The 24624-nt window shown below is 34.6% G+C and overlaps 1 protein-coding gene and 1 long non-coding RNA gene across 4 annotated transcripts in view; both read left to right on the top strand.

The window, feature by feature from the left end:
- The first annotated feature begins 366 nt into the window (after positions 1-366).
- Positions 367-2328, top strand: LOC110912064. The gene is made up of 2 exons (XR_002577647.2): positions 367-730; positions 2286-2328. It is a non-coding gene; the product is annotated as an uncharacterized LOC110912064 (long non-coding RNA).
- Positions 2329-6829: 4501 nt separating this feature from the next.
- Positions 6830-24624, top strand: part of LOC110912066 — a 34065-nt gene continuing 16270 nt past the window's right edge. For 2 of the 3 annotated variants that reach the window (XM_022156737.2, XM_022156736.2), the window contains exons 1-2: positions 6831-7037; positions 9061-9112. In XM_022156737.2, the coding sequence (XP_022012429.1) occupies positions 6907-7037; positions 9061-9112 (183 nt within the window). In that variant the 5' untranslated portion in view covers positions 6831-6906. Of the gene's footprint in view, positions 7038-9060; positions 9113-24624 lie in introns of all 3 variants that reach the window. The other variant, XM_022156738.2, reaches the window with a different exon arrangement.

The raw sequence follows: 24624 nt of genomic DNA, 5'->3' as shown, positions 1-24624 counted from the left end.
GTTCGGGCTCAGGCCGGCTCGTTTACACCCCTACTAGTGTTGTTTCCATAATCAGAGAATATAATTTCATTGGGTCGGATGTTCAGTTAGTTCATAAAAATGGCCTCTATATAATTACATAATCTTAAGATGTGATGAAGTTCGTTGCCTTCATAAAAACCAGTTTGTACTATTGATTGGTTAATCAGGTGTGGATAGCATATAAGGAATCTAGTTGGACGGGTGCTTTGTTTTGGATCATTTTGCTTGTTTGTTTCAGGGGGTAAGCAATAAAAGTCACCATGGATCTTTTAGTCAAGCACATTGAGTATATATCAGGCGGGTTGGGGTAAAATGCAAACTTATACGAGTTTTGAGAATTTAGGTAGTGTTTGGTATGAGGTAATGAGAGAAGGAATGGAATTAACCATTCAGGGGTAATACAAATAGGAATGTTTGGTTGCTAAAAGGAAAGGAATAACCCATTACTTACCTTATTCCATTCCCTCTAAATATGGCAAAAAGTATTCCAGCGACCCCCCCTATTTTTTTTTCATTCCGTTCGGAATAGATAAGAGACTTCTCAATTTTGCCCTCATCCTCACCTATTTTCCCTCGCTGATTCGTTTCCTCTAATCAAGGATCTCTGGTTATATATTTCTTTCATCTTCATCAGCAAGCAGAGCTTCAGCATTTGAGCCCTAAATCACCAGTTACTTGTTTGGATTTTCGTCATCAAACACAAAACCAGGTAAATGTTTTTTCATTGTATATTAACCTGTTTACTTCTTGTGATTTAATCATCTCAAACTCTCACATGCTGCTGTTGAATTTGTTTATTTGTATGTATAACTTTGTGTGGTAAGCATGTTTCTTGTTCATAGTACAGAACCCTAAATCACCAGTCATATTTGTATTACTTTTGATAGAACATGTCATTGCATCGAATCTGGTAAACCACTTGAACCTGATTTATTCAACTTCCTCTCTTAATTAAATTAGCCATTCACTCTCACAAGTAATAACATGTATCACTTTTTTAGTTGTTCATAGTACAGAGTATTTCTTTGTATTGTAAAAATATAGTTTTAATGTTTATGCTTCTATTGAAAACAAAATTGATAGCTTCAAATTTGTTGAGCCATTAGAACAAGGGATGAGCAAATGGTACCGGGTACCGGTAGCGTTTACCAAACCGAAATATTTTCGGTACCAATTCGGTACCCGCTTTTGAAGTTTTCGGTATCGGTCCGGTATGGTACCGGTATTTTCACTCAAATACCGGTACCAAACTGTCCCGTACCGGGTATTTTCGGTACTGGTACCCGTTTTTAGTTCCTGTTTTTTATCACTCAAAAGAATATTAAATGGGGAAAATAGTTGCCACTGATGTGTTCGTCCATTTTCATGTACAACTATAGTTATATATGTTGCTACAGTTTTGGGTTGACATGCCAGTAACTTACGACTGCAGGCTGTTTGTGTGATTAGAATTAGAGGTATGAACGGGTTGCTTGTGACCTACTTAGGATTGGATTGGATTGGATTGGTAAAAGATAGAAATGAAATGAGCCGAGCTTAAACGACCTTTATCACGAGTCTCAAGCCTTATAAGCTCATTTCGATGAGTCCGAGCTCAAGCTTTGTGCAGTGTGTACCGAGACCGTTTAGGCTTGCGATGAGTTGATTGAGTATTTAACTATGTAATGTAATGGTAATTAATGATATTAACAATTGAGCATTGGAATAATTAGAATAAGTACTAGCTTGAGAAGTTACAATAAATGGTACAGGTGCATCCAGGTAGTCCAGCATGTCATTTGGCAATACCTGAGAATAACATGCATACACTTTTAAAGAATTGAACTTGAAGGCTGGGAATTTTGAACTTTATAAATTATAAACCAACAAATGAATATTTAATCTTGGATTTAGTACCGGCATCAAGAAGCTCTGCCAGTGGTAGGGGCAGATCAGAGGAATAATTGACAACACTAAAGTAGGGGTGTGAATTTCTGACGCGACCCAAAAACACGACACGAATCTAACATGTAATTCGCGGGTTTGGGTTTAGTCTAAATGGGTTCGGGTCAGTTTGAGGTTTAACTAAACGGGTCAGGTTCGGGTCAACCCGGTCGGGTTGACGGGTTGAACCGTTTTTAGTTATGCTATTTTAGTAATGTTTAATAAATGGATTTTCTTAGAATAAATTTGAATGCTTTATGTGTTTCTTATCTTATATTTGTTACTTACACAGCATTTGAATGTTTTATTATTTATACAAAATTGCTATTTTTTGTGTGAAGTTATGGAATCACAGCTCGATTCTGAAAGGGGCCCAGGAAAAAATAAAAAAAAAATGGAATGAAGATGAAGATGAGAAGCTTGTTGCAGCCATGCTTGATGTGCTCAATTCAGGTTCTAATTACAAATCAGATAATGGGTTTAAACCTGGATTCTTTAATGCGGTGGAGCGACAACTAGCAATCTTTGGAATATTGTTTATTTTTTTTAGTTTGCAAATTTTGGATGATTTTTATTTTTTTTATTTGACGCTTATCGGATGATTTTTTTTTTGGTTGGAAACTTTTGAATGAATTTTGAATTTTGTTAGTTAAATTTATTCTATTTTTATACTATAAATTTGTTATAATTTTTAATCGGAAAATTTTGTGAAAGTTGGTAAACTTCTTTTATTTTAAGACATGGGTATTTTTGTCATTTACAAAGAAGTGCATTCCATTCATTTGCTTTTTTCCGTCAACCAAACAACACAAAGTAATGTATAATTCCATTCTCACAGGGTAACCAAACAAGACAATGGAATGGTAATGACTCATTTCATTCCCTCACCCATTCCATTCCCTCACCCATTCTATTCCTTTGCCCATTCCATTACTACATACCAAACAGAACCTTAGAGAACTTGGTCTTACGAAAAGTTTTTTCAATTTTTTTTACCAAAAATTCTAAAAAAATGAACTTTTCCAAAAAAAAAAAAAATTAACATTTACGGCAGGCGTAAGTGTTGTAAAAGTGATGTCATGCTTATGTCATCAGCTTTTTACAGCTGCTGTAAGTGACCGAAAAACACCACTTCGAATTTTTTTTAGGGAAAATTACGGCAGTAGCCGCTTGACCAAGGTGTTTACCAAATAGCCATTTGACCAGGCTTTATGCACCTTCCCATCCAAGTGAACCCCCATTTTATGCACCTTCAATCCAGCCACAACCAAGCGGACACGTATCCCTCTTACCTGAACCGGCTTTATGCCGCCACACATGTCAGTCGAGCCGCTACAAGTACAAGCCGAGCCGCTTCGCCCCCTGCCCCACAAGTACAAGCCGAGCCGCTACAAGTACAAGCCGAGCCGCTTCAGTAGTATTTTTTAAAAAATATCAAAATACATCAAAAAAAATATCAAAATACATCAAAAAAATATCAAAATACTCTTTTCTCCATATTTTTTTATGAAAGCCGTCTAAGAAAAATATCAAAAAAATTTATACACATACTAGCGGCTTAGATCCAGGGTGTAGCGGCTTGGAATGGGGCAAAGCGGCTCGGCTTGGCCATGAAGCGGCTCGGCTTGGCAGTACCACAAAGCGGCATAAATCAGATATTGGGCGAAGCGGCTCGGCTTGGGCATGAAGCGGCTCGGCTGACATGTGTAGCGGCATAAAGCCGGTTCAGGTAAGAGGGACACGTGTCCGCTTGGTTGTTGCTAGATTGAAGGTGCATAAAATGGGGGTTCACTTGGATGGGAAGGTGCATAAAGCCTGGTCAAATGGCTATTTTCGTAAAAAGCTTGGTCAAGCGGCTACTGCCGTAATTTTCCCTTTTTTTTACGACAGTCCTTCTAAACATTTTAATGTAGAGTTGTGAAAAAATAGGGGGCAAAACTCGTACGAAAAGACCGAATTCTCTAAGTTCTCACAACTCGAGGAGAAGGGGGTTCCCTGATCCTATATCAGGCATGCTATAGATTACTAATACTACAAAACGATTTATCAATTTTTCTTACAACTCTATTACAGTGTTGCTTTATGCGCACATCTGGTTTTGGAATTATCTTACCTCCCACCTCAGCAACCTTCTTCCCTAATAATATTCAACGTCAAAAACAGGCAAGTACTTCAATGAACATGATTAATTTTCATCTAGAGACATACTAATTATTTTGATCCATATAATATAAATGATAATGATGACTATCTAATTATATTATATATATATATATGTATTGGTACATTCTCTCAGTTAGCCAAATAATCATTATGAGCATTTGATAAGTTTGATCAGAAGCTAATACTCATTTTAGCTTTAAACTAAGAATTGTAGCAGAGAAATACGACCGTTGAGTCATTATTCAACTCAAGACCCCTATTAGTCATGCTACAACCTCAATTTAAAACCTAACAGCTATGATCAAACAAGTAAGCCCTTTAAACATTTGATTTGTATTATATTTGTCTATATGTCATTACGCTGGTGAGGGAAAATTGATAATTAACCATTTCTAGTACGATATGCAGTTATAGATGGTCATTAATTAAAACCCATATCTATTATAAACACGTTTAATAAGACTTATGGGTAATAGACCTTCAGTTATAGGATCCTTAAGCATACCATGAATGTATTCGATACAGAGAATTAGTTTCCTCAATTTGTTCATAAACGAACAATCATTTTGTATCGAAATTTAATGCAGCGCCTCTGAACTGTTACTATTCAAGAAAATATCATAGTAAGTCTTCAATATATAATTCATATAGAGTTAATAAACCTGTGAATCCACTGATGAATTTTCAACAACATTTAGTGGCTATTGCTTTGTGATTAGCAACATATTATGTCACTATAATTTAGGTTGTTGTTATCAGTTCATATGACTCCTCCATGAGATAAGATTTGTCTGCAGACATAAGGTTATAGCCCGAAGTTACATTTTGTCATATCTGAATTTTACAAAGTTAGAGTAATCAATCGGTTTAAGTTCTTATTTCTTCTTTGAGTTATAGTCTCTCGTTTCTTTTAAAGATATTGAAGAATCACGAAATGGCTTAAGCTACGTGGGAAGAACTTGAAGAATTTTGCAATCGATTTCTAGATTTACACCTCAAGCTCGAGGACTAGTTGGTTCTCAAGGGGAAGACAGTTGATGCGAATCACCTAATCACCCAACCATTGGCATGTTAGCTAGGCCTAAGAGAGTCATCAGGATGCTCACCAACCAAGCTCTTGGACTAGCCCATGAAATTAATTTTCCTTTGCATTATTCCTTTAATTAATTGTTACATTTTTGAATTAGTCAATTTAGCACATGGTTTACATGTTAGGAGATAGTGGTGAATGCAGGGTTGTTATGGTGAACATGTAGTCACATGCATATTTAATTCTTGTCTCATGCATATTTGATTAATTGTTGTAATCATGCATTTGGAATAGGGCCGGCCCAGAGAATTTAGGTGCTCTATTCAAGCCCGGAAAAACGTGCCTCTTAGGCCTTAACAAAATAGATAACGTAAAGTATTTTCTTGAAACAACGATTAAAGTTATATCAATAAACAATCAAATTACCAAAGTGATAAAATTCGAATGAGTGAATAATATGTCGTTATAGGCTAATAGATAACCGATGATTCATAAAGCTCTCTTCAAAAAAATTAATTTGCCGACTACACTCATATGGAACCATAAGCTGTACTCAATTTTTTAGTTACACAATAAAGTGATAAACTGTTAAAAGTATATTTTTATTAATTCACCCAGCAAAGACTTGCTTAATATTTAGTATTTTGATCTTTTGCTTTGTTTGTCGTACAGATATATTGGAGGGCCTTTTTGTGCTAAAGTCTTGCCATGTGATTTTGGCTTATCTTTAAAAGTTGAAGGAGTATGGCTCTCAATTTTCAATGTAGATCAAATTAGCAAAGATCCATAGTCTTTTATTTTATATATCCAAAACGAACATATGGGGTAAATGGGTATAATAGAAAGAAAAAAGGCAGACTTGAGTCAAACCTGTGCTCTAAAGATAGAGACAAAGTGCTAAAACCAGCTGAGCTACATCAATTTTTTTATGTATTTTGGGTTTGATAGTTTTTTATATGCATCTATATGTAGGATTTTTTTTCTTAAACGTGCCCTAGAATAAAACGTGCCTGACCGGTGGTCCTCCCCGTCCACTTGCAAGGCCAGCCCTGATTTGGAATATACAAAAATATTGCTCCAGTTGTACTTCTCTCTTTCATCTCTAAATTCTTGGAGTATAGCCTAGTCATAGGTGACCTTAATTTATTATTATAACCATCATTATTATCATACTCAGTAAATCTCACTAATAGCAAAGTAAAGCTAGGGTCTGAGAAGCATAAGATATAGACAGCCTTACCTCTCCCTATAAGAATAGAGAGGCTACTTCCAGTGAAACCCCTGTCTCGATAGTAGTTTTGCATCTTGGACATAAGGCACATAACACTCAGCAATCGGGACAAAGACCGATTAGTGCATGTACCTTTTGTCTTTCAACTATCAACTCTACCACATGATTCATGATTAACCGTCCCCAGCTTTGCTTTTAACGTTATTTTCACAAAATTAGTAAAATAAAGTTAAAATTAGTGCACTTTCACTTTTACCCCCCGATAGCCCACACATACATACATTATAAATTAACACGAAAAACGCACTTAACAATATTTTAGCATAATTAATTCCTTATATTATTATAACCATGTGTTTAGTTAAATTGAGTTTTGTCGTACTTAATTTATTATTATAACCATGTGTTTAGTTAACTTTCCACATGAAAACTCAATAACATCAGCTGATCCTGTTATATATTCATCGTCTAAATCGCAGAAAACAATAAGGTTAATTGGGCAAAGCTTCTCCACACACACACAAACGTCCGTGCAATAATGGTGACGGCTGCATCCATTGGAGTCTCAGTGAAGACGTTGTTTATTGTATTGTTTTGTGTGCTCACAGCTTCATTTGCTCACTTGTTCATCTTCGGTGACTACATATCTTGTTTTGATATACATTCCAGGTAGCTTATTCCATTATATTATCTCAAAAACTCAGAAGAAAATTTTAATTAAATTACCGTTTGCAATATGTTAATTTCGTTCTCCCTCAAAAAGTTTTGAAATCTTTGGTTATTATACGTTCAACTAGTTGTCTCTATAAGTCTCACAAATAAACGTTGTCTGTCTCTTCTTTATAAATTTTAGTTCTAATTGTCTGTATAAGTCTCACGAATACACGTTGTCTGTCTCTTCTTAATAAATTTTAGTTATTCTCATATATATTTTCTTTAATATAATCAATTAATATAAGCTTTGGGGCTGTTTGGTAGTCTCTGAATGGTCATCAAGATGCTACATCTTAATGGAACCATTAGGAATTTTACCAATGAGAAGGTAGAAGAATGTGACATGTGATGATTTACCATTCAGATGTTACCTCTTAACCATTCAGACTTGAGGTTACCTCTTATTCATTCAGGGGTTTGAAACCATTAAGAGGTGGCATCTGAATGGTTATTAAGAGGCTACCAAACAGCCCCTTTGTGTTATGAGGTATAGATGTATGGGTGGGAGTTGACTACAAAGTCTATTTTTTCTAGAAAGTGTAAAAGTCATAAAACACACTCAAAACCCACAAATAATATAGTGGAGATTACTAAAACACCATATTTTTAAGGTTTGTGTTGTGTTTGGATGATAAGTCTTTAATTATTGAATGACTAATATTAGTGTGTTTTATGTTGATTATCATGTTGTGTTTTATATTCATAGTTGTACGACAGTGTGTTTAAAATTTTTAAGGACTGTTAGGGTTTGGATATTGTGTTTTAGTGATCTTCACTATGTTATTTGTGGGTTTTAAGTGTGGTTTATGGCTGTTAGTGATCTTCACTATGTTATTTGTGGGTTTTGAGTGTGTTTTATGGTGAAATTGTGGTGTTTTATAACTTTGTACATTTTGTAGGAAAAAAAAGACTTTATAGCCAAACCCCACCCTAGATGTATATATGCTTCTATACATGCATATAGAAAACTTAAAGATTAATTAGGGCTTAAATTAATAATAATAATAAATACCAAGATAATTTTTTTTGAAGAAAATAAATTTAACATAATTTTAGCACAATTAGTTCCTTATATGTATAAAATTAACACGGAAAACGCACTTAGGAGAGGGGGTGGTCACTAGTGATCATTTTTCCATCATTCACAATATCCAATCATGTTCCGCCATGTTAGCAACCATTTTTCCATCACTCATAACCTTTTTTAGTAGGGGTGGTCATCACTCACCACCACACCCAACAATTTTCCCCAACCAATAATTACACTCACAAATAAAACTATCACGGCGTTATAAAAATAACGAAAATCGATTTCGTTGAAAATATAACGCGTTATACTATTAGGTGGGGATGGGAATATGGAAGTTCAACGCGTTATACTATTGTATCACGGTAAATAACGGAAGTGCCCCTCAACATTGAAGAAAATAAACATATCATAATTTTAGCATAATTAATTCCTTATATATTTAAAATTAACACGAAAAGCGCACTTAACACAAGTTGCGAATATAAAATCATTTATAATAGATGTACTTGTGAAAAGAATATATATATAAAAAATCATGATCATACATAATTTTAGCATAATTAGTTCCTTACGTATATAAAATTAACACGAAAAACGCACTTAGCACAATTTGGGAATACAAAATCACTTAATAGATGTACTTGTGAAAAGAATATATAAAAAAATCATGATCATTAGACCTTATGCCTGTAAAAAATAATGATATAATTTATTTATGAAAAAAAGTTTGAATGTCATGTCATCAAATTTTGACAAAGAGGTAACGAGTCATTTACAGAAGATTTATTATGTCAATAATACGAGACTTTTTCATGAGAAAATAGAAAATATATTGGTTTTTATGATTTTGACCTAACCCTATTCATTAATTTAAGTATCTATGATTTTGTCTTTCAAGAAAACAACTTTGATCAACTATACTGAATACATATTCTCAAACTGTTGCAGGTGGCTCATACTAATAACGGCAGATTTTACATCATTTGCTGTTGTTATAGGGGTATGATAAGTATATATCTCGACTTTGTTTCTTTTCAATCTGTTATTCATTTTTAGAAAATTAAGAAACAGACCATGCAATAAAAAATGTATTAACATGGATGGTAGTTAGAGAACCAAACTGAACAGTAAATCTCAATTATGATAATACACTTCACATATGAGTCTTTCTAACGTGTCGAACTCCTCATAGTTGTGTACGCGTCATTGACAAAAACATTAGCCTGTTCTGTAAGGACACTAGGAATTATTGGCCCATTCATACGAACGGAATATTCCTTCACTACAAAGCATGGATTGATCATCTTCACTACAAATCACCATTGTTGATCTTTTGGTCATGAAAGTTAGTTTTCTAGTGTTGCTTTAAAAGCAACCCATCTTATTTCTCACCCCCTTCTTCATTTGAATCAATAGATCTGTGTTGACTGCCTCTTTAATCAATTCCAGTTATAGCTTGTTTTTGATTCACCACATTGGTGCTTTCATTGATCCTTAGCAAGATGTCTTTGGAAAACTCATGCAAGACCATCCACGATTACCTGGTTTCATTGGATCTAAACCCTCCCTATGAATCTCTCAAGCTGAACGATATTTTATGTTTTATGCGATCTATGATGACGAGCGCTTTTCTATGTCAATGAATCATTTGATGATGAGCCATTCTAGTGGTTCAATGGTTGGCATCGGAGTTCTGACTTCATCACCTAAAATGATTTCACTATTGAAATGATTATTCAATTCCATGCTAATTTCGTCTATCCAATTGCCATTGTGGCATAGTATAGCTACTGAAATTGACAGTGTAGATGTAGGTCTACTTGGAGGATCAAGAAACCTACTTCCTTGTTTATATAACACACTTACGAGTGCGGAATCCATGTAAGAATGTAAACCAAAAGCAAAGTTGAACAAACACAAATCAACGAAACATCTAAGCCCACGAAGAATGTGGTTCTTCGTCACCCAAATCAACAAATAACTAAGTGACGAAGAAGGGTTCTTCGTCACTATCACACATGGGTGAAAGACATGTTTCTTGAAGGTGTTATCGCACGAAGAACGGGTTCTTCGTGGGTAGGCTGCAAACAGACAAGTATGACAGATAACAGACAGTCCAGCAAACAACAAAACAAACAAACACTAACAGACTGCAGACAACAGCTGTTTTACATACATCACATGAACAACGTCGTACCAAGTCAAGATAAGAGGATATCTTGACTTGGTCGACTCGACCAAAACTGTACAGACACGTTAAACAAAGACCGTACAATTACAGACGTAATAAGAACAAGCGACAGACACAAAACTGCACCAACAGTAGACAATCAAACCATCGATGTATTATCTATCAAAATCGAAACAACAGTTATTGTCAATGAGTCATACAGGATCAAGGATACCTCAATCGAAATATCATATTATGTTGTTGATTATTATGTTGATTCCCTAGTTATGAACTCCTTTGAGTGGAATCTAGGTTTGCTTGCGAATCATGTTCTGATATTTTCTTGGAACTTTGGTTTTTATCTGGTGTGCTTGTTGTCATCACGCTTTATTCTACTCGCATTACTAGCCTGTTTGACCCGATTTCCCCAGCTTTGCTTGATTCTCGTCATTCGTTTTTGGACCTTGTGCCTACTTTTATAGTAAGACCCTTAGTCCAATTATACGCTTTTCATATAGTTTTCAACTATAATTATTTAATTATAGTTACATATACATTACAAAATATGTATTTATTAAAAACTTTTAAGAAATAACACGATTCAACATTATATAAAACATACACCGTTTAAAAACGTGACGACGAATCATTTCGCGGAAGCTTTGTTCTTTATGTGTTCAGTTCCTCGTTGAGCTTGATCGTCCTCCGGTAACTCAAATAGTACCTACATTTCATACAACATGAAATAAGTTAGTCATATAGCGTTTAAAACGTGTCTAAACGAGTTCACAACGCAAAACAAACAAGACAGCAGCTTCGGCTGAGTTTGATACCCGTCGTGTGTCGCGATGGGATTTGACACTCTTGTCGCGTGCCGCGAGGCCTTTATTTCGAGAGAAAGATTGCAGCCAGATGCTGCATTTTCCAGCCAAACTCATTTTTTCGAAAACAAGCATAACTTACTCATTTTTTATCCGATTTGACCCACGTTTCTTCCCACATGATCGTAATTTAATTCTCCATCATATGGAGTTAACATCCGACATCCAGATTAACAAAATTTTAGACTTTTAAGCCTTCGGCTTAAAAAGGTAATTATGAACTTTTGACCCGTTCGTATATTAATCAAACAAACATGTTTGTTTGATCTCGATTTCTCATAAACTTTATACAGTCAATGTTATCTATCGTACTAGATTCAAATCCCAGATTTATATACATTCTTAAACCCATTTTTACTTAAATGCTTATTTTGACCCGTTAAGGGTATTTAAGCATTTTTCCACATAATTCATGCTCATTTAATTCTAGCATCTTATTTCCACATTATTTAGCAATCGATCTTCCACCACAACTATATTTGTGGCGGATTTAATGTGGTGATTTATATATTCCGAGTTTTACCCCTCGGATTATCATTTTACGGCAAAGACTCATATAGAGTCATTTGACCATAAATTTACATCTTTCGCTTTTGATACTTAAGGGTTGTTCACTTGATTTAGCTTACAAGGGCGTTTTGATCCATTTTAGCCTTTCATTTACGATGAAGGACTTTTGAAAGCATGTTTGACACAAAATCCCTCTTTTTAGCTATGATTTTGTTTGAAAAGTCATTATGTATTCTAAACACAATAATCATTACTTGAATCATTTGGTTTACTTATTAAAGTAACCAAATGTCTATTTTGACTTCATTTAACTCTCAATGAACCTTTCGTTCTAATTGAGTAGTTAACCTATTATACATACCTGGCTCGGATCAATATATTGATCTGTTTCGATACCTTGCCTTAATAGCCGCTAAGTAATAGCAATATAAATATCCATTTGATGTTTATTCCTATAATCATACAACTCGACAAACCATTAGTCGATATTGTCAAAGGGTGATAATTTCACCTTTTGACTCGTTTAGTCTAAATAACCGTGAATCTTTGCGAGATGGATTTATTATTATCTCGTCTACATGACTCGCTCCGGTTCACACCATGCGATCATTTTACTTATAAATCATTTCTTGATTCTTTTGACCCATTTATGTCTTTCGCCATAAAGTGTCTTTCAAAACTAACGGTTATCATCAACGAGTGACCGAATTACCGTTTTACCCTTATTATTTGGATTGATTTACCTTATTAGGTAATCATTTAAAACTCACTATCTATTAGTCATTGCATGACCAAATTATCGTATTAGTCCGTTTTAACCATTAAACGTGGTTTATTCTCATTGTCTTTTGTTACGAATTGCACATGTCGTGTCAGAACGTTCTAGTTCAAAGATGGCTTTCTATTATTCATAACCTACAAACCAATAGGTATTCAATAAATAAAGTGTAAGTTTTACTTACCTAGCATCCAGATTATGCTTTTCGTTCATTTTTTTATTCGTTTGACCCGCTTCCTTCCCAAGCTTTCACCCAGCTTGTCAAGCGTCAAACTATCATTGTAAGTTGTAAGATGGTTAGACTAGTCATAATCATTCACGACTATTCCATCATACGATCTTTAAGTCGAATTTATCATTCGATCATATAAAAGGTCATTTTGACTTTAAAAAGTCAAACTGCCTATTGACAAAAGTAATTACACGATGTAGCTTAACTACAAGTTTTATTACTTTTCCACTATACGGTAAACATCCTTATTATGCTACCGTTTTAACTACTTATGAATTCAAGTTATTGTAATCGAATTTCATTCGATTATCACATGATGATATCAAACATCATTTTGATTATAGCTTATCATCATTTTCATTTTTATCATACTAATCCAATTCCTAGCAAGTATGATCATGTACTCAAACATAAATTTGTTTAAGTATTTCCTGATTACTATCAGATATGATGATTATAATCATAACTAGATCATCAAATTCATCATAAGATTAAAACCCACTTATCCTAGTGTCGTAAATCATATAATCATTCAATTTATAGCATCATATGTATAATTTTCACTTAGGGTTTGGTTCCTAAGCAAGTATACATCACTAATTCAATCATAGCTTCAATAATTCATTCATAATTCGCGATTATGATGATTATTCAAATTTCACAACTTCACAGATCATCAAAATTTGACATACCTTATGATCCCCTAGCTTTGGTGATCATTAATTCACGTTCAATTGTGAATTTAGACTTCATTTGGCCCTTCAATTTGATGATTTAGCAAGAACTAGGGTTTTGAAGCTCCTGGGAGTTTCCCCTGCTCGATCCAGAACACACACGATGTGTGTGTGTTTTGTTTGATTCTTTTTATTAGATAAACTTTCACGTTTATCTACTTTGGCCCCTCTCGTTTGGTTAGTTTATTAAGTAGGCCACAACCCACTTAATTTCTAACAATTTTTCCACTCATTAACTAGGTTAAACATTCCTAGTTAAATTAGTGGGTTTGGGGAATTCATAACTAAGTTTATTTTAAGTCCTGTTAAGTCGGGCTTCTATAAACTTTATTTTCTCAAAAGCTTTCTTTTCCCTTTTTATTAAATATTAGGTTTAATTATATAAATCCTAATATTTTCCGGGTTAATTTTACTACTAACGGTACTTTACCCGTTTTTTTTAGTATTAACGTGGTTTGATTACCAAACCCGTTTCCGGGGGGCTATCCCCCTTAAAGAGGTTTCGTCGTCAAAACCTTTCTTACATAGTCATTGAGTTTTAAACTTAATGCATTTGATCTGAGTAATCTTTTAAGCATTACTCACACTTTAACCAATTGTTAGTATTACCAGAAAAGTATGATAATATCTTTTTGCTTACAAAACGTCTATATATCTCATATGAATTAATGCAACTCGAAATAACGTAATCCCGTTATTTCCACTAGTTTGTTTAACTTAGCGAAATCCATCGCTTTCATACTATTGAATTCTTCATGAATCCGTTAATTTAATCAGTTTAAAGGTTTTTAGTGAAATATTTCCCTTTTAACAAATAAACTCCTTTGTTTGTGAACTTATAGCCTTATGATCCCTCAAAATAGGTGATCAGTATTTTCTGTTAGTGAGGTCTCATGGGCCGTCACTTTTATATCTTGTATCTATATACTTTTGTTGTTTACTTGACCGAGTCGCCAATTTGACCACTTGATCATGTAAATCTATTGATTTTGTTTATTATACGCTATCCTCATAATAAATAGCGTACTATCTAAATTCTTAATTTGAATTTCGACCTTAACCGGTCTCACTAACTAGACTTATTAGTCCAGTTACTTTATACCCATCGCTCGGGCTATAATGTGATTATACTTCACATTACTTTTCTTGACCGTGATCGTGTCACGTCATGTGTAAATTTATGTCAACCTTTCATTGTCGAAATATTTCCTTTCGAATATATCGTCTTGAAACTACCAGTGTCAAGACCTGTATCTTTAATATTTACAGTTTCAATTCCTATCAGAATTCATATTTGTAAAAACGTTATTTCTTACTAAAACTGAAGTTTTAGTTTAGCATCTTCCTTTTATCTTTTTTTTTTTCAATTATCCATACTGGGATATTGACAGTTAAGAATGTATTCTTTTGTAGTCTTGGTTTTACGCGAGGATTCTCAACTGGTTCCCTCGCTTTGTCTAAGTAACCCGTAGGTTCTTTCACTTTGCCTCGTGGGCTATTTCTTTAGGCTTTTACCTTGTTAAGGCAAGGCCCTTATAGTTCATTTCTTTTTATTTATGATCCCAAGGGTCATTTTGGTCCCGTAGACCTTTTCATTATTTATAACCCGAAAGTTTTGTTGATCCCGTAGATCATTTCTTACTCATGTCATTCTTAACATACATGTTGGGTGTCAAGGCACCTTGTTTATGTTTGAAAATCATTTGATTTCAAGTTTAAGATCCGTTAACTTGGACTGTAGTTCATGACTACAATCGTTTTATTTCGGATCATTCTCCCGACTCTATGACTTCTCGCGTCATTTATGCGTCGGTTCGTCTCCGGTTTGCATATATTCGTATTTGATTATGTCCCATTACCAGGCTCATTATTCTTTTGCGTTTAACGCTACCGTTATCCGGCTTGCGCTTACTTATGCCATCCGACATTATATTGTATTCAACCCGTTTGACTTGTTAATGTGAAATCCATCACTTATAGACAATCAAACTTTATTCTTTATCCAACCCGTTTAACCTCAAAATAGTTGAACATATTTATTCAAAATTTCTTTGTGAGAAATTTTATCATATTTTAGTCATAACTCATAATCCAAGTCCTTTGACTTTCAATCCGCGTTCCCGTCTCTTCGGGTTACGCATGTGTTTAATTTCCTACCCATCAACCAGGTGATTTACCGAAGTCATTATTAATGCAACCCTTTAGGTATGCATTAAGTCTTCGTTTTGACTTGTTTGGTTGTTTTAGCGAAATTCATCGCTTTATTTAACCAAACCTGTATTCGTTATGTGACCATGCTTGATGGTCTTTTAATTTCTGAATGATGATTATTATCATCATCCTTTCTTTACTACGACCAAAATCAATGACTTCGATCGTCTTTTTGTATGGGCAACACCTTTGTTTCTATGACCTCGCGGGTCATTTATAATTTGGTTTTACATGCCCTTTTTGTCAACCATGGCTCTTTCGTTCAAAATGACTTATTTCACGAATTCCCTTGGGTCATTTATTTCTATGCGCGTCATCCATCGTTTTTATGATTCCCTCAAAAACCATTTATACGAGTATGCCCATAAGATTTCTTGACCCCAAGGTTCTTTTAACATTTTTTTTCATTCTTCTCGACCTTACCACATCGGACATAATTGTACTCATTATAAGAAGCTCATGGTATCATGTGTTCACTACTTACTTGGCCAGAGTAAGCGATCAACACATGGTACACATCACCTTATTATAATTACCACATTACGTCCCATGTAAGTAACCTCTCGATTTATTTCAATTGGTAAAACTTTATTTAATTGCCAATTAACAACTACCAGTTTTACCCGTTTTATCCTTGAACATTTAGAATGTTCCTTTTTATACCATTTATACAATCACATTCGTCGATGTGATCATTACTTTTCTCAACTAAATCTTTATTGAGAATACTTGCTTGGATGGTTACTTTCGTCCAAGTTTATGTTTTACTAAATTCAGTTATTGTTTTATTATTCACGACTATGAATAATATATATCTCTAGTGAATTTCTCTTGGAAACGTCATCCTGGATAGGTAACCTATCCAGATTTTCCAAGTTTTATATTCTATATGCAACTGTCATTCACTATGTGTTTGTTGCATATTTCTGTTTATACTATAAGTTTAAGATGTGTACCTTGTAGATACTTTGCCTGATAAACTTTCTTGTTGTTCGATCTCTCATTCAAGATCGTTTCTCGATTCCAGTCTTTAGCGTGTATGACTTACTTGTCATACTTCAGACCATTTCTTTATCGTATCGATAATTCCTTAGACTCTCGTCATCTTCAGATACGTGGGTCCTTCAACTAAAACGTATACAAATGTTATTAACGTTGACATTAACAAGCGCCCGTATTATAATACAAGGCTTCGTTTAACTATATCGGTCTTTTATCGCTTTATTTGGGGTAACGTGTTTTACACGATAACCCTATGTGTTGTTTTCAGCACTTCACATGCTGGACCGTTAATATACTGAATAACTTACCGGATTTTGCGATCAAGTCTCGAACCGAACAGTTTACTCCTAAATTATTTAATTAAAGTTACATATACATTACAAAATATGTATTTCTTAAAAACGTTTTAGAAATAACACGATTCAACATTATATAAAACATTCTCCGTTTAAAAACGTGGCGACGAATCATTTCGCGGAAGCTTTCTTCTTTATGTGTCCGGTTCCTCGTTGAGCTTGATCGTCCTCCGGTAACTCAAATAGTACCTACATTTCATAAAACATGAAATGAGTTAGTCATATAGCGTTTAAAACGTGTCTAAACAAGTTCGCAATGCAAAACAAACAATACAGCAGCTTCGGCTGAGTTTGATACACGTCGCGTGCCGCGACGGGATTTGACACTCTTGTCGCGTGCCACGACAGCTGTCGCGTCCCGCGACCACAAAGCTTGTGGCCGTCGCGTGCTGCGAGGCCTTTATTTCGACAGAAAGATTGCAGCCAGATGCTGCATTTTCCAGCCAAACTCATTTTTACGAAAACGAACATAACTTGTTCATTTTTTAATCTGATTTGACCCACGTTTCTTCCTACGTGATCGAAATTTAATTCTCCATCATATGGAATTAGCATCCGACATCCGGATTAACAAAATTTTAGACTTTTAAGCCTTCGGCTTAAAAAGGTAATTATGAACTTTTGACCCGTTCATATATTAATCAAACAAACATGTTTGTTTGATCTCGATTTCTTATAAACTTTATACAGTCAATGTTATCTATCGTACTAGATTCAAATCCCGGGTTTATATACATTCTTAAACCCGTTTTTACTTAAATGCTTATTTTGACCGGTTAAGGGTATTTAAGCATTTTTCCACATAATTCATGCTCATTTACTTCTAGCATCTTATTTCCACATTATTTAGCAATTGATCTTCCACCACAACTATATTTGTGGCAGATTTAATGTGGTGATTTATATATTCCGAGTTTTACCCATCGGATTATCATTTTACGGCAAAGACTCATATAGAGTCATTTGACCATAAATTTACATCTTTCGCTTTTGATACTTATTCGAAGTATTTGTCTTATCATAAAACTCATTTCCAAACAACTTTTAAGGGTTGTTCGCTCGATTTAGCTTACAAGGGCGTTTTGGTCCATTTTAGCCTTTCATTTACGAAGAAGGACTTTTGAAAGCATGTTTGACCAAAATCCCTCTTTTTAGCTATGATTTTGTTTGAAAAGTCATTATGTTTTCTAAACACAATAATCATTACTTGAATCATTCGGTTTACTTATTAATGTAACCAAATGTCTATTTTGACTTCATTTAACTCTCAATGAACCTTTCGTTCTAATTGAGTAGTTAACCTATTATACATACCTGGCTCGGATCAATATATTGACCTGTTTCGATACCTTGCCTTAATAGCCGCTAAGTAATAGCGATGTAAATATCCATTTGATATTTATTCCTATAATCATACAACTCGACAAACCATTAGTCGATATTGTCAAAGGGTGATAATTTCACCTTTTGACCCGTTTAGTCTAAATAACCGTGTATCTTTGCGAGATGGATTTATTATCATCTCGTCTACATGACTCGCTCCGGTTCACACCATGCGGTCATTTTACTTATAAATCATTTCTTGATTCTTTTGACTCCTTTATGTCTTTCGCCATAAAGTTTCTTTCAAAACTAATGGTTATCGTCAACGAGTGACCGAATTACCGTTTTACCCTTATTATTTGTATTGGTTTACCTTATTAAGTAATCATTTAAAACTCACTATCTATTAGTCATTGCATGACCAAATTATCGTATTAGTCCGTTTTAACCATTAAACATGGTTTATTCTCATTGTCTTTTGTTCCGAATTGCGCATGTCGTGTCGGAACATTCTAGTTCAAAGATGGCTTTCTATTATTCATAACCTACAAACCATTAGGTATTCAATAAATAAAGTGTAAACTTTACTTACCTAGCATCCAGATTATGCTTTTCCTTCATTCTTTATTCGTTTGACCCGCTTCCTTCCCAAGCTTTCACCTAGCTTGTCAAGCGTCAAACTATCATTGTAAGTTGTAAGATGGTTAGACTAGTCACAATCATTCACGACTATTCCATCCTACGATCTTTACGTCGAATTTATCATTCGATCATATAAAAGGTCATTTTAACTTTAAAAAGTCAAACTGCCTATTGACAAAAGTAATTACACGATGTAGCTTAACTACACGTTTTATTACTTTTCCACTACACGGTAAGCATCCTTATTATGCTACCGTTTTAACTACTTATGAATTCAAGTTATTGTAATCGAATTTCATTCGATTATCACATGATGATATCAAACATCATTTTGATCATAGCTTATCATCATTTTCATTTTTATCATACTAATCCTATTCCTAGCAAGTATGACCATGTACTCAAACACAAAATTTGTTTAAGTATTTCCTGATTACTATCAAATATGATGATTATAATCATAACTGGATCATCAAATTCATCATAAGATTAAAACCCACTTATCCTAGTGTGGTAAATCATATAATCATTCAATTTATAGCATCATATGTATAATTTTCACTTCGGGTTTGGTTCCTAAGCAAGTATACATCACTAATTCAATCATAGCTTCAATAATTCATTCATAATTCGTGATTATGATAATTATTCAAATTTCACAACTTCACAAATCATCAAAATTTGACATACCTTATGATCCCCTAGCTTTGGTGATCATTAATTCACATTCCATTGTGAATTTAGACTTCATTTGGCCCTTCAATTTGATGGTCCGAAATCACCCAGCCTGTTTACAACCCATTCTTCAGTCTCTATTCACAATGGTACTTCTAATATGGTGTTTCAGTTCCAAACACACCTACTCAACTTAGAAACAAACAATGTCTTATCATTTTCTGTACTATCTCACTCTACACTTATATTCAACAAAGTTCTTAGCGATTTTCGGGAAAATCAGATCATTATGACTTTTTTCATTCGAAATCTATTGAAGTTATTGACACCAAGTTGCAAAGGATTATGTTTTTTTTGCAAGTCTCTATTATGCACCGTCACTAGCCAAACGATTCAACAAAGTCATAGAACACATTGGCGGCAGATTAATTGCTCTTCTTTTGTTTGCTAGTCATGATGTGTCAGTGAATAGTAACGAAAACCTAGGGGCTTTACAGAGTGAAATGATGAGTGGTATACAGTTTTATGTTGCAGATCTTCTGATTACCAAAATCAGAAGATTAGAAAAATTCTTACCATCGGCCTAATGATCCAGAGATAACAACAAAAAAGGAAGCGGCTAGGAGAAATGTGTATGATGAAAGAAGACTCATAGATGATCTTGAAACGCTAGCTGCAAATAGCGAGCATGTATAACTGAACAGTTGCACTTTAACGCTTCTTCATATAATGCTTCCATAGCAACCTCAACCTTCCGGAGTTGACATACACTACAAGAAATTCGAGCATCAAGGCCAATAGTGGCAACATGGAGCAATGGCGGTCTCCCCCTAATGCTCGATATGTGTGCTTTTTCCAAATCTACTCCTGACCATTGATGAAAGAATGATCCAAGGGTCATCTTCTTCTTCTTCTCAAACAGAAAAACACCCCATCTTGTCCTCCTAAACACATATCAGTCTTCTCAAACACCACCATCAACCTTCACCACCATCCACCGTTCACCACATCATTACCCACATGTATTAGCGACGATAAAGATAAAACAGACCAAAATCATAGTAATGTAAAACAAACCAAAACAATTTCTAAAAGAAGTCATGGATGTGATAGAAACTAAAAATGAAAGCAAACCAAATCGATATGCGTGATTAAACGCGAAACAAATGGTAAGATCTTCAATCCTCAAGCTTCAAGACCTCTAGATCTTCAAATCTACTCCTAAATAACCTTCTCAGCCTCCAAATCGCGTCCCCTAAGGTTTCCACCCGTACCTATATTAAGCCTAAAGCCTATTAATAAGATTACAAGTGTGTTGGAAGTTGTTTAGGGAGTACGACATGCACCTCACCTAAATAGGTACGACCCATACCCATATGAAGCTCAAGAATCCCATATTTGGATTCATCTCATCGAAACAATCATGATTCATATGTTATGCTCGACATAACTCATTTTCTAGCTCAACATATGCCCTTTGAAGTCCATATTCTTCTTTATCACACTTTTTTGCTCAGCCTTGCCTCGTTTCTTCAGGTTTTCATCCAAAATTTTCATGAATACCGTCTAACCCTTTAAATTTACAATATTAATGAATAATTACCCTAACCTTATCTGATTTGTGTCACGACCCCCGACCACACCCTGGACGGAAGCCGTGAGCAGTCAAGTGGTACCGGTGGTTATTTTGAAAATATTGCAGCGGAAAATTTCATCAGGAACGTGAGTTAGGAAAAATATCAGAGTTTTGAAACACCGGATTTTATTCATTAAACAGATGGGAATAAACCTATATTTTACAAAGGTAGCTTTAGTATGGGATAAACCCGAATATATGAAACAACGTTTCTTAATTTAATTTAATTGATAAAATAAGCCACTTCTTTAAGCCTTTCGGTGTCGTATCACAACTCTTATTCTAATCTACTATAATCACCTGAAACGCGTTTTAAAAACATTTGGTCGGCAGGAAATACTGGTGAGTTCATTCAGTTATTCAAAAACACATTTGTTATAATTTACAGTATTAAGAGCGATTACGATGTTTGTATCTTAGAATATTTGGCCTAGTTGTCACTCGGCAAGACCTATGACTGTGGTCATATCACTATTTAGGTCCGTTCACCCAAAAGTGACGCTTGTCAAGAATTGTATACAAAACCCCACGTACTGGAAGTAATTTAAGATTACAAAGACTTAATCATTGTAAGTATAACTGGAAAACATTTAGGGTTTTGCAAAACAATTTGATAAAAAGAGAATGACTCACCTTGTTAGCATATAGTCTTGATTAAACAAGCCTCTTAATTCTAAGTCTTCTGATGATTAAACATCTTGTTTGATAGTAAGTTTATGGATCAGAGTTTTCTGATAGTTAAACATTTAGTTTAATAGAGTGGAATACGTATTAGTGTAAAACCATATCAAACCTAACGATGGTCACGAGATCGGAACCATAACGTAAGTCAACAAAGTATAGTCTTATTTAGACAACACTTGAGCATTCTTTAGTTGGTACCCGGATCGATCGGACAGAATATCGTATTGGTGATTATTGGTTAGAATACCAACGTATAGAGAGAAGAAGAGAAGAAATGAGCAAGGAAGAATGAAGTCCTAGGCTCCTATTTATAGGTAAGGCAAATTCCTTTCTTAGCTAGGAAGTTTTCTTACTTATTGAGTTTCCTTTATTTATTAGGTTTTTCTTACTGATTAAGTTTACTTACCTATTATGTTTACTTAATTGTTTTAGCTATCAAGTTTACTTGGCTTTTTAACGGATTATCTCACTTAGCTATTTAACTGATTAATTTTCCTTAACTGTTTAATTAAGTAATTTACTTAGCCGATTAATTAACTTACATAGCTGTTAAGTTTTCTTAACCGCTAAGTTTTCTTAACTGCTAAGTTTTACATAACCATTAAGTTTACTTAACCATTAAGTTTTCTTAGCCACTAAATTTTCTTAACTGTTAAGTTTTACTTAACCATCAAGTTTACTTAGCCATTAAGTTTACTTAATCGCTAAGTATTCTGGTTTAGCAGCTCCCTGGTTATGAGTTCTAATTTCTAGATACAATGGAACTCGTATTAGTGTATTAACTCAATTCAACTTTAACGATAATCACGAGATCAAAACCCACAACGAATGACAAAGTATAGCCAGGTACCGGCAACACTTAAACATCCATTGGATTGGTTTCAATCGATTGGATATAGTACTGTGTTTAGTGATTAGAGTTGTTACCCTGATAACGAGCAGAGCTTCAGGTTTTAGAAGTTCTGACATTAAAATGATAGAACAAGAGAGCGAGAGAAAGAAAAGAATTCTGAGCAGTTTGAAATGCCCAAACCTAGTCCAATTTATAGCTGTTTTCAGGGCGACTCGCAAGTTTTCTTAACCGCTAAGTTTTCTTAACAACTAAGTTTTACATAACCATTAAGTTTACTTAACCATTAAGTTTTCTTAGCCACTAAATTTTCTTAACTGTTAAGTTTTACTTAACCATCAAGTTTACTTAGCCATTAAGTTTACTTAATCGCTAAGTATTCTGGTTTAGCAGCTCCCTGGTTATGAGTTCTAATTTCTAGATACAATGGAACTCGTATTAGTGTATTAACTCAATTCAACTTTAACGATAATCACGAGATCAAAACCCACAACGAATGACAAAGTATAGCCAGGTACCGGCAGCACTTAAACATCCATTGGATTGGTTTCAATCGATTGGATATAGTACTGTGTTTAGTGATTAGAGTTGTTACCCTGATAACGAGCAGAGCTTCAGGTTTTAGAAGTACTAACATTAAAATGATAGAACAAGAGAGCGAGAGAAAGAAAAGAATTCTGAGCAGTTTGAAATGCCCAAACCTAGTCCAATTTATAGCTGTTTTCAGGGCGACTCGCGCCCCGCGACAGGTAGAGGCTTCCTTCTCGCGGCCCGCGAGAGGGTCTAGCTAGGCCATAGGTGCGCTTAGTCACCGGGTAGGCTTGATACGTGGACGACACGTGTTCCACACGTGTCTATGGCGGCTACAAGGTCTCTCGCTCCCAGCGAAAGGAACCTTGGAGTCTGTCGCGGCCCGCGAGAAGCATGAAAATTAAATTTTCTGATTTTTAGTGCTGGTTCTCGTCGTGCGCGTTTGGGGTTTCGATTACGAATGTTTGTGGGGCCTTTTTGAGGGTTGTTACAATTTGCAACATAACCCTGTTAAATACATATAGAAATCATGTCTAATTAACATCACATGAATTATTAGAACCCATATTAAGTCCCTGCATTCGAACTAGGGCGTAAAATTGTGCCAAGTAGCACCAATGTACACCACCTTAAGCGAGCACCAACTCTAGAAAAGCTCATAGAATAAAGGATATGAAAAAAAACATAAAACCGAACGAAAAGTAAACGTAAAACATTGAACCACGTACACCAGTTGCGGCGTGTTAATGTGAAAAACTTAGACCCAAATGTAAAACATAAAAAAATAACTAAATCGATCCACGACCCACGCGACGGCTCCTTAAACGAGAAAAATAATAGACGTAAAAACCACACACACATTGTGGAACGATAACTCGCAAATTTTAGACCGACATGTAAAAAGAACAATTTGTAAAAGATGATAAGAATAAAAAGAACAATTTGTAAAAGATGATAAGAATATAAGACCAAAGTTAAAGGTGAACAGTGTTGTGTTAAATTGTAAAACATAAAAAGTACTAGGATTAAAGGTAAAGGAAAAAAAATAAAGAAAACATCAAAATGTAATATACTTGGAGAGCTTAGTTATTATACATGCGTGATTAGGGTTTTACCCCATGCGTGATTTCTGATTTTGTACACGTGTCAATATGTTCATGCATGATTATGGTTTTCAACATGCGTGATTAGGGTTTTGAGTTTTATAATGTACGTATTTTCATCTCGTAGCATCGTACGTTAAGGAATATTGTACGTTAACCAACCCATATATATATATATATATATATATATATAT

This window comes from Helianthus annuus, chromosome 15, assembly GCF_002127325.2.
Source record: "Helianthus annuus cultivar XRQ/B chromosome 15, HanXRQr2.0-SUNRISE, whole genome shotgun sequence".
Lineage (NCBI taxonomy): Eukaryota > Viridiplantae > Streptophyta > Magnoliopsida > Asterales > Asteraceae > Helianthus > Helianthus annuus.
This window is presented reverse-complemented; position numbering and strand designations above follow the sequence as displayed.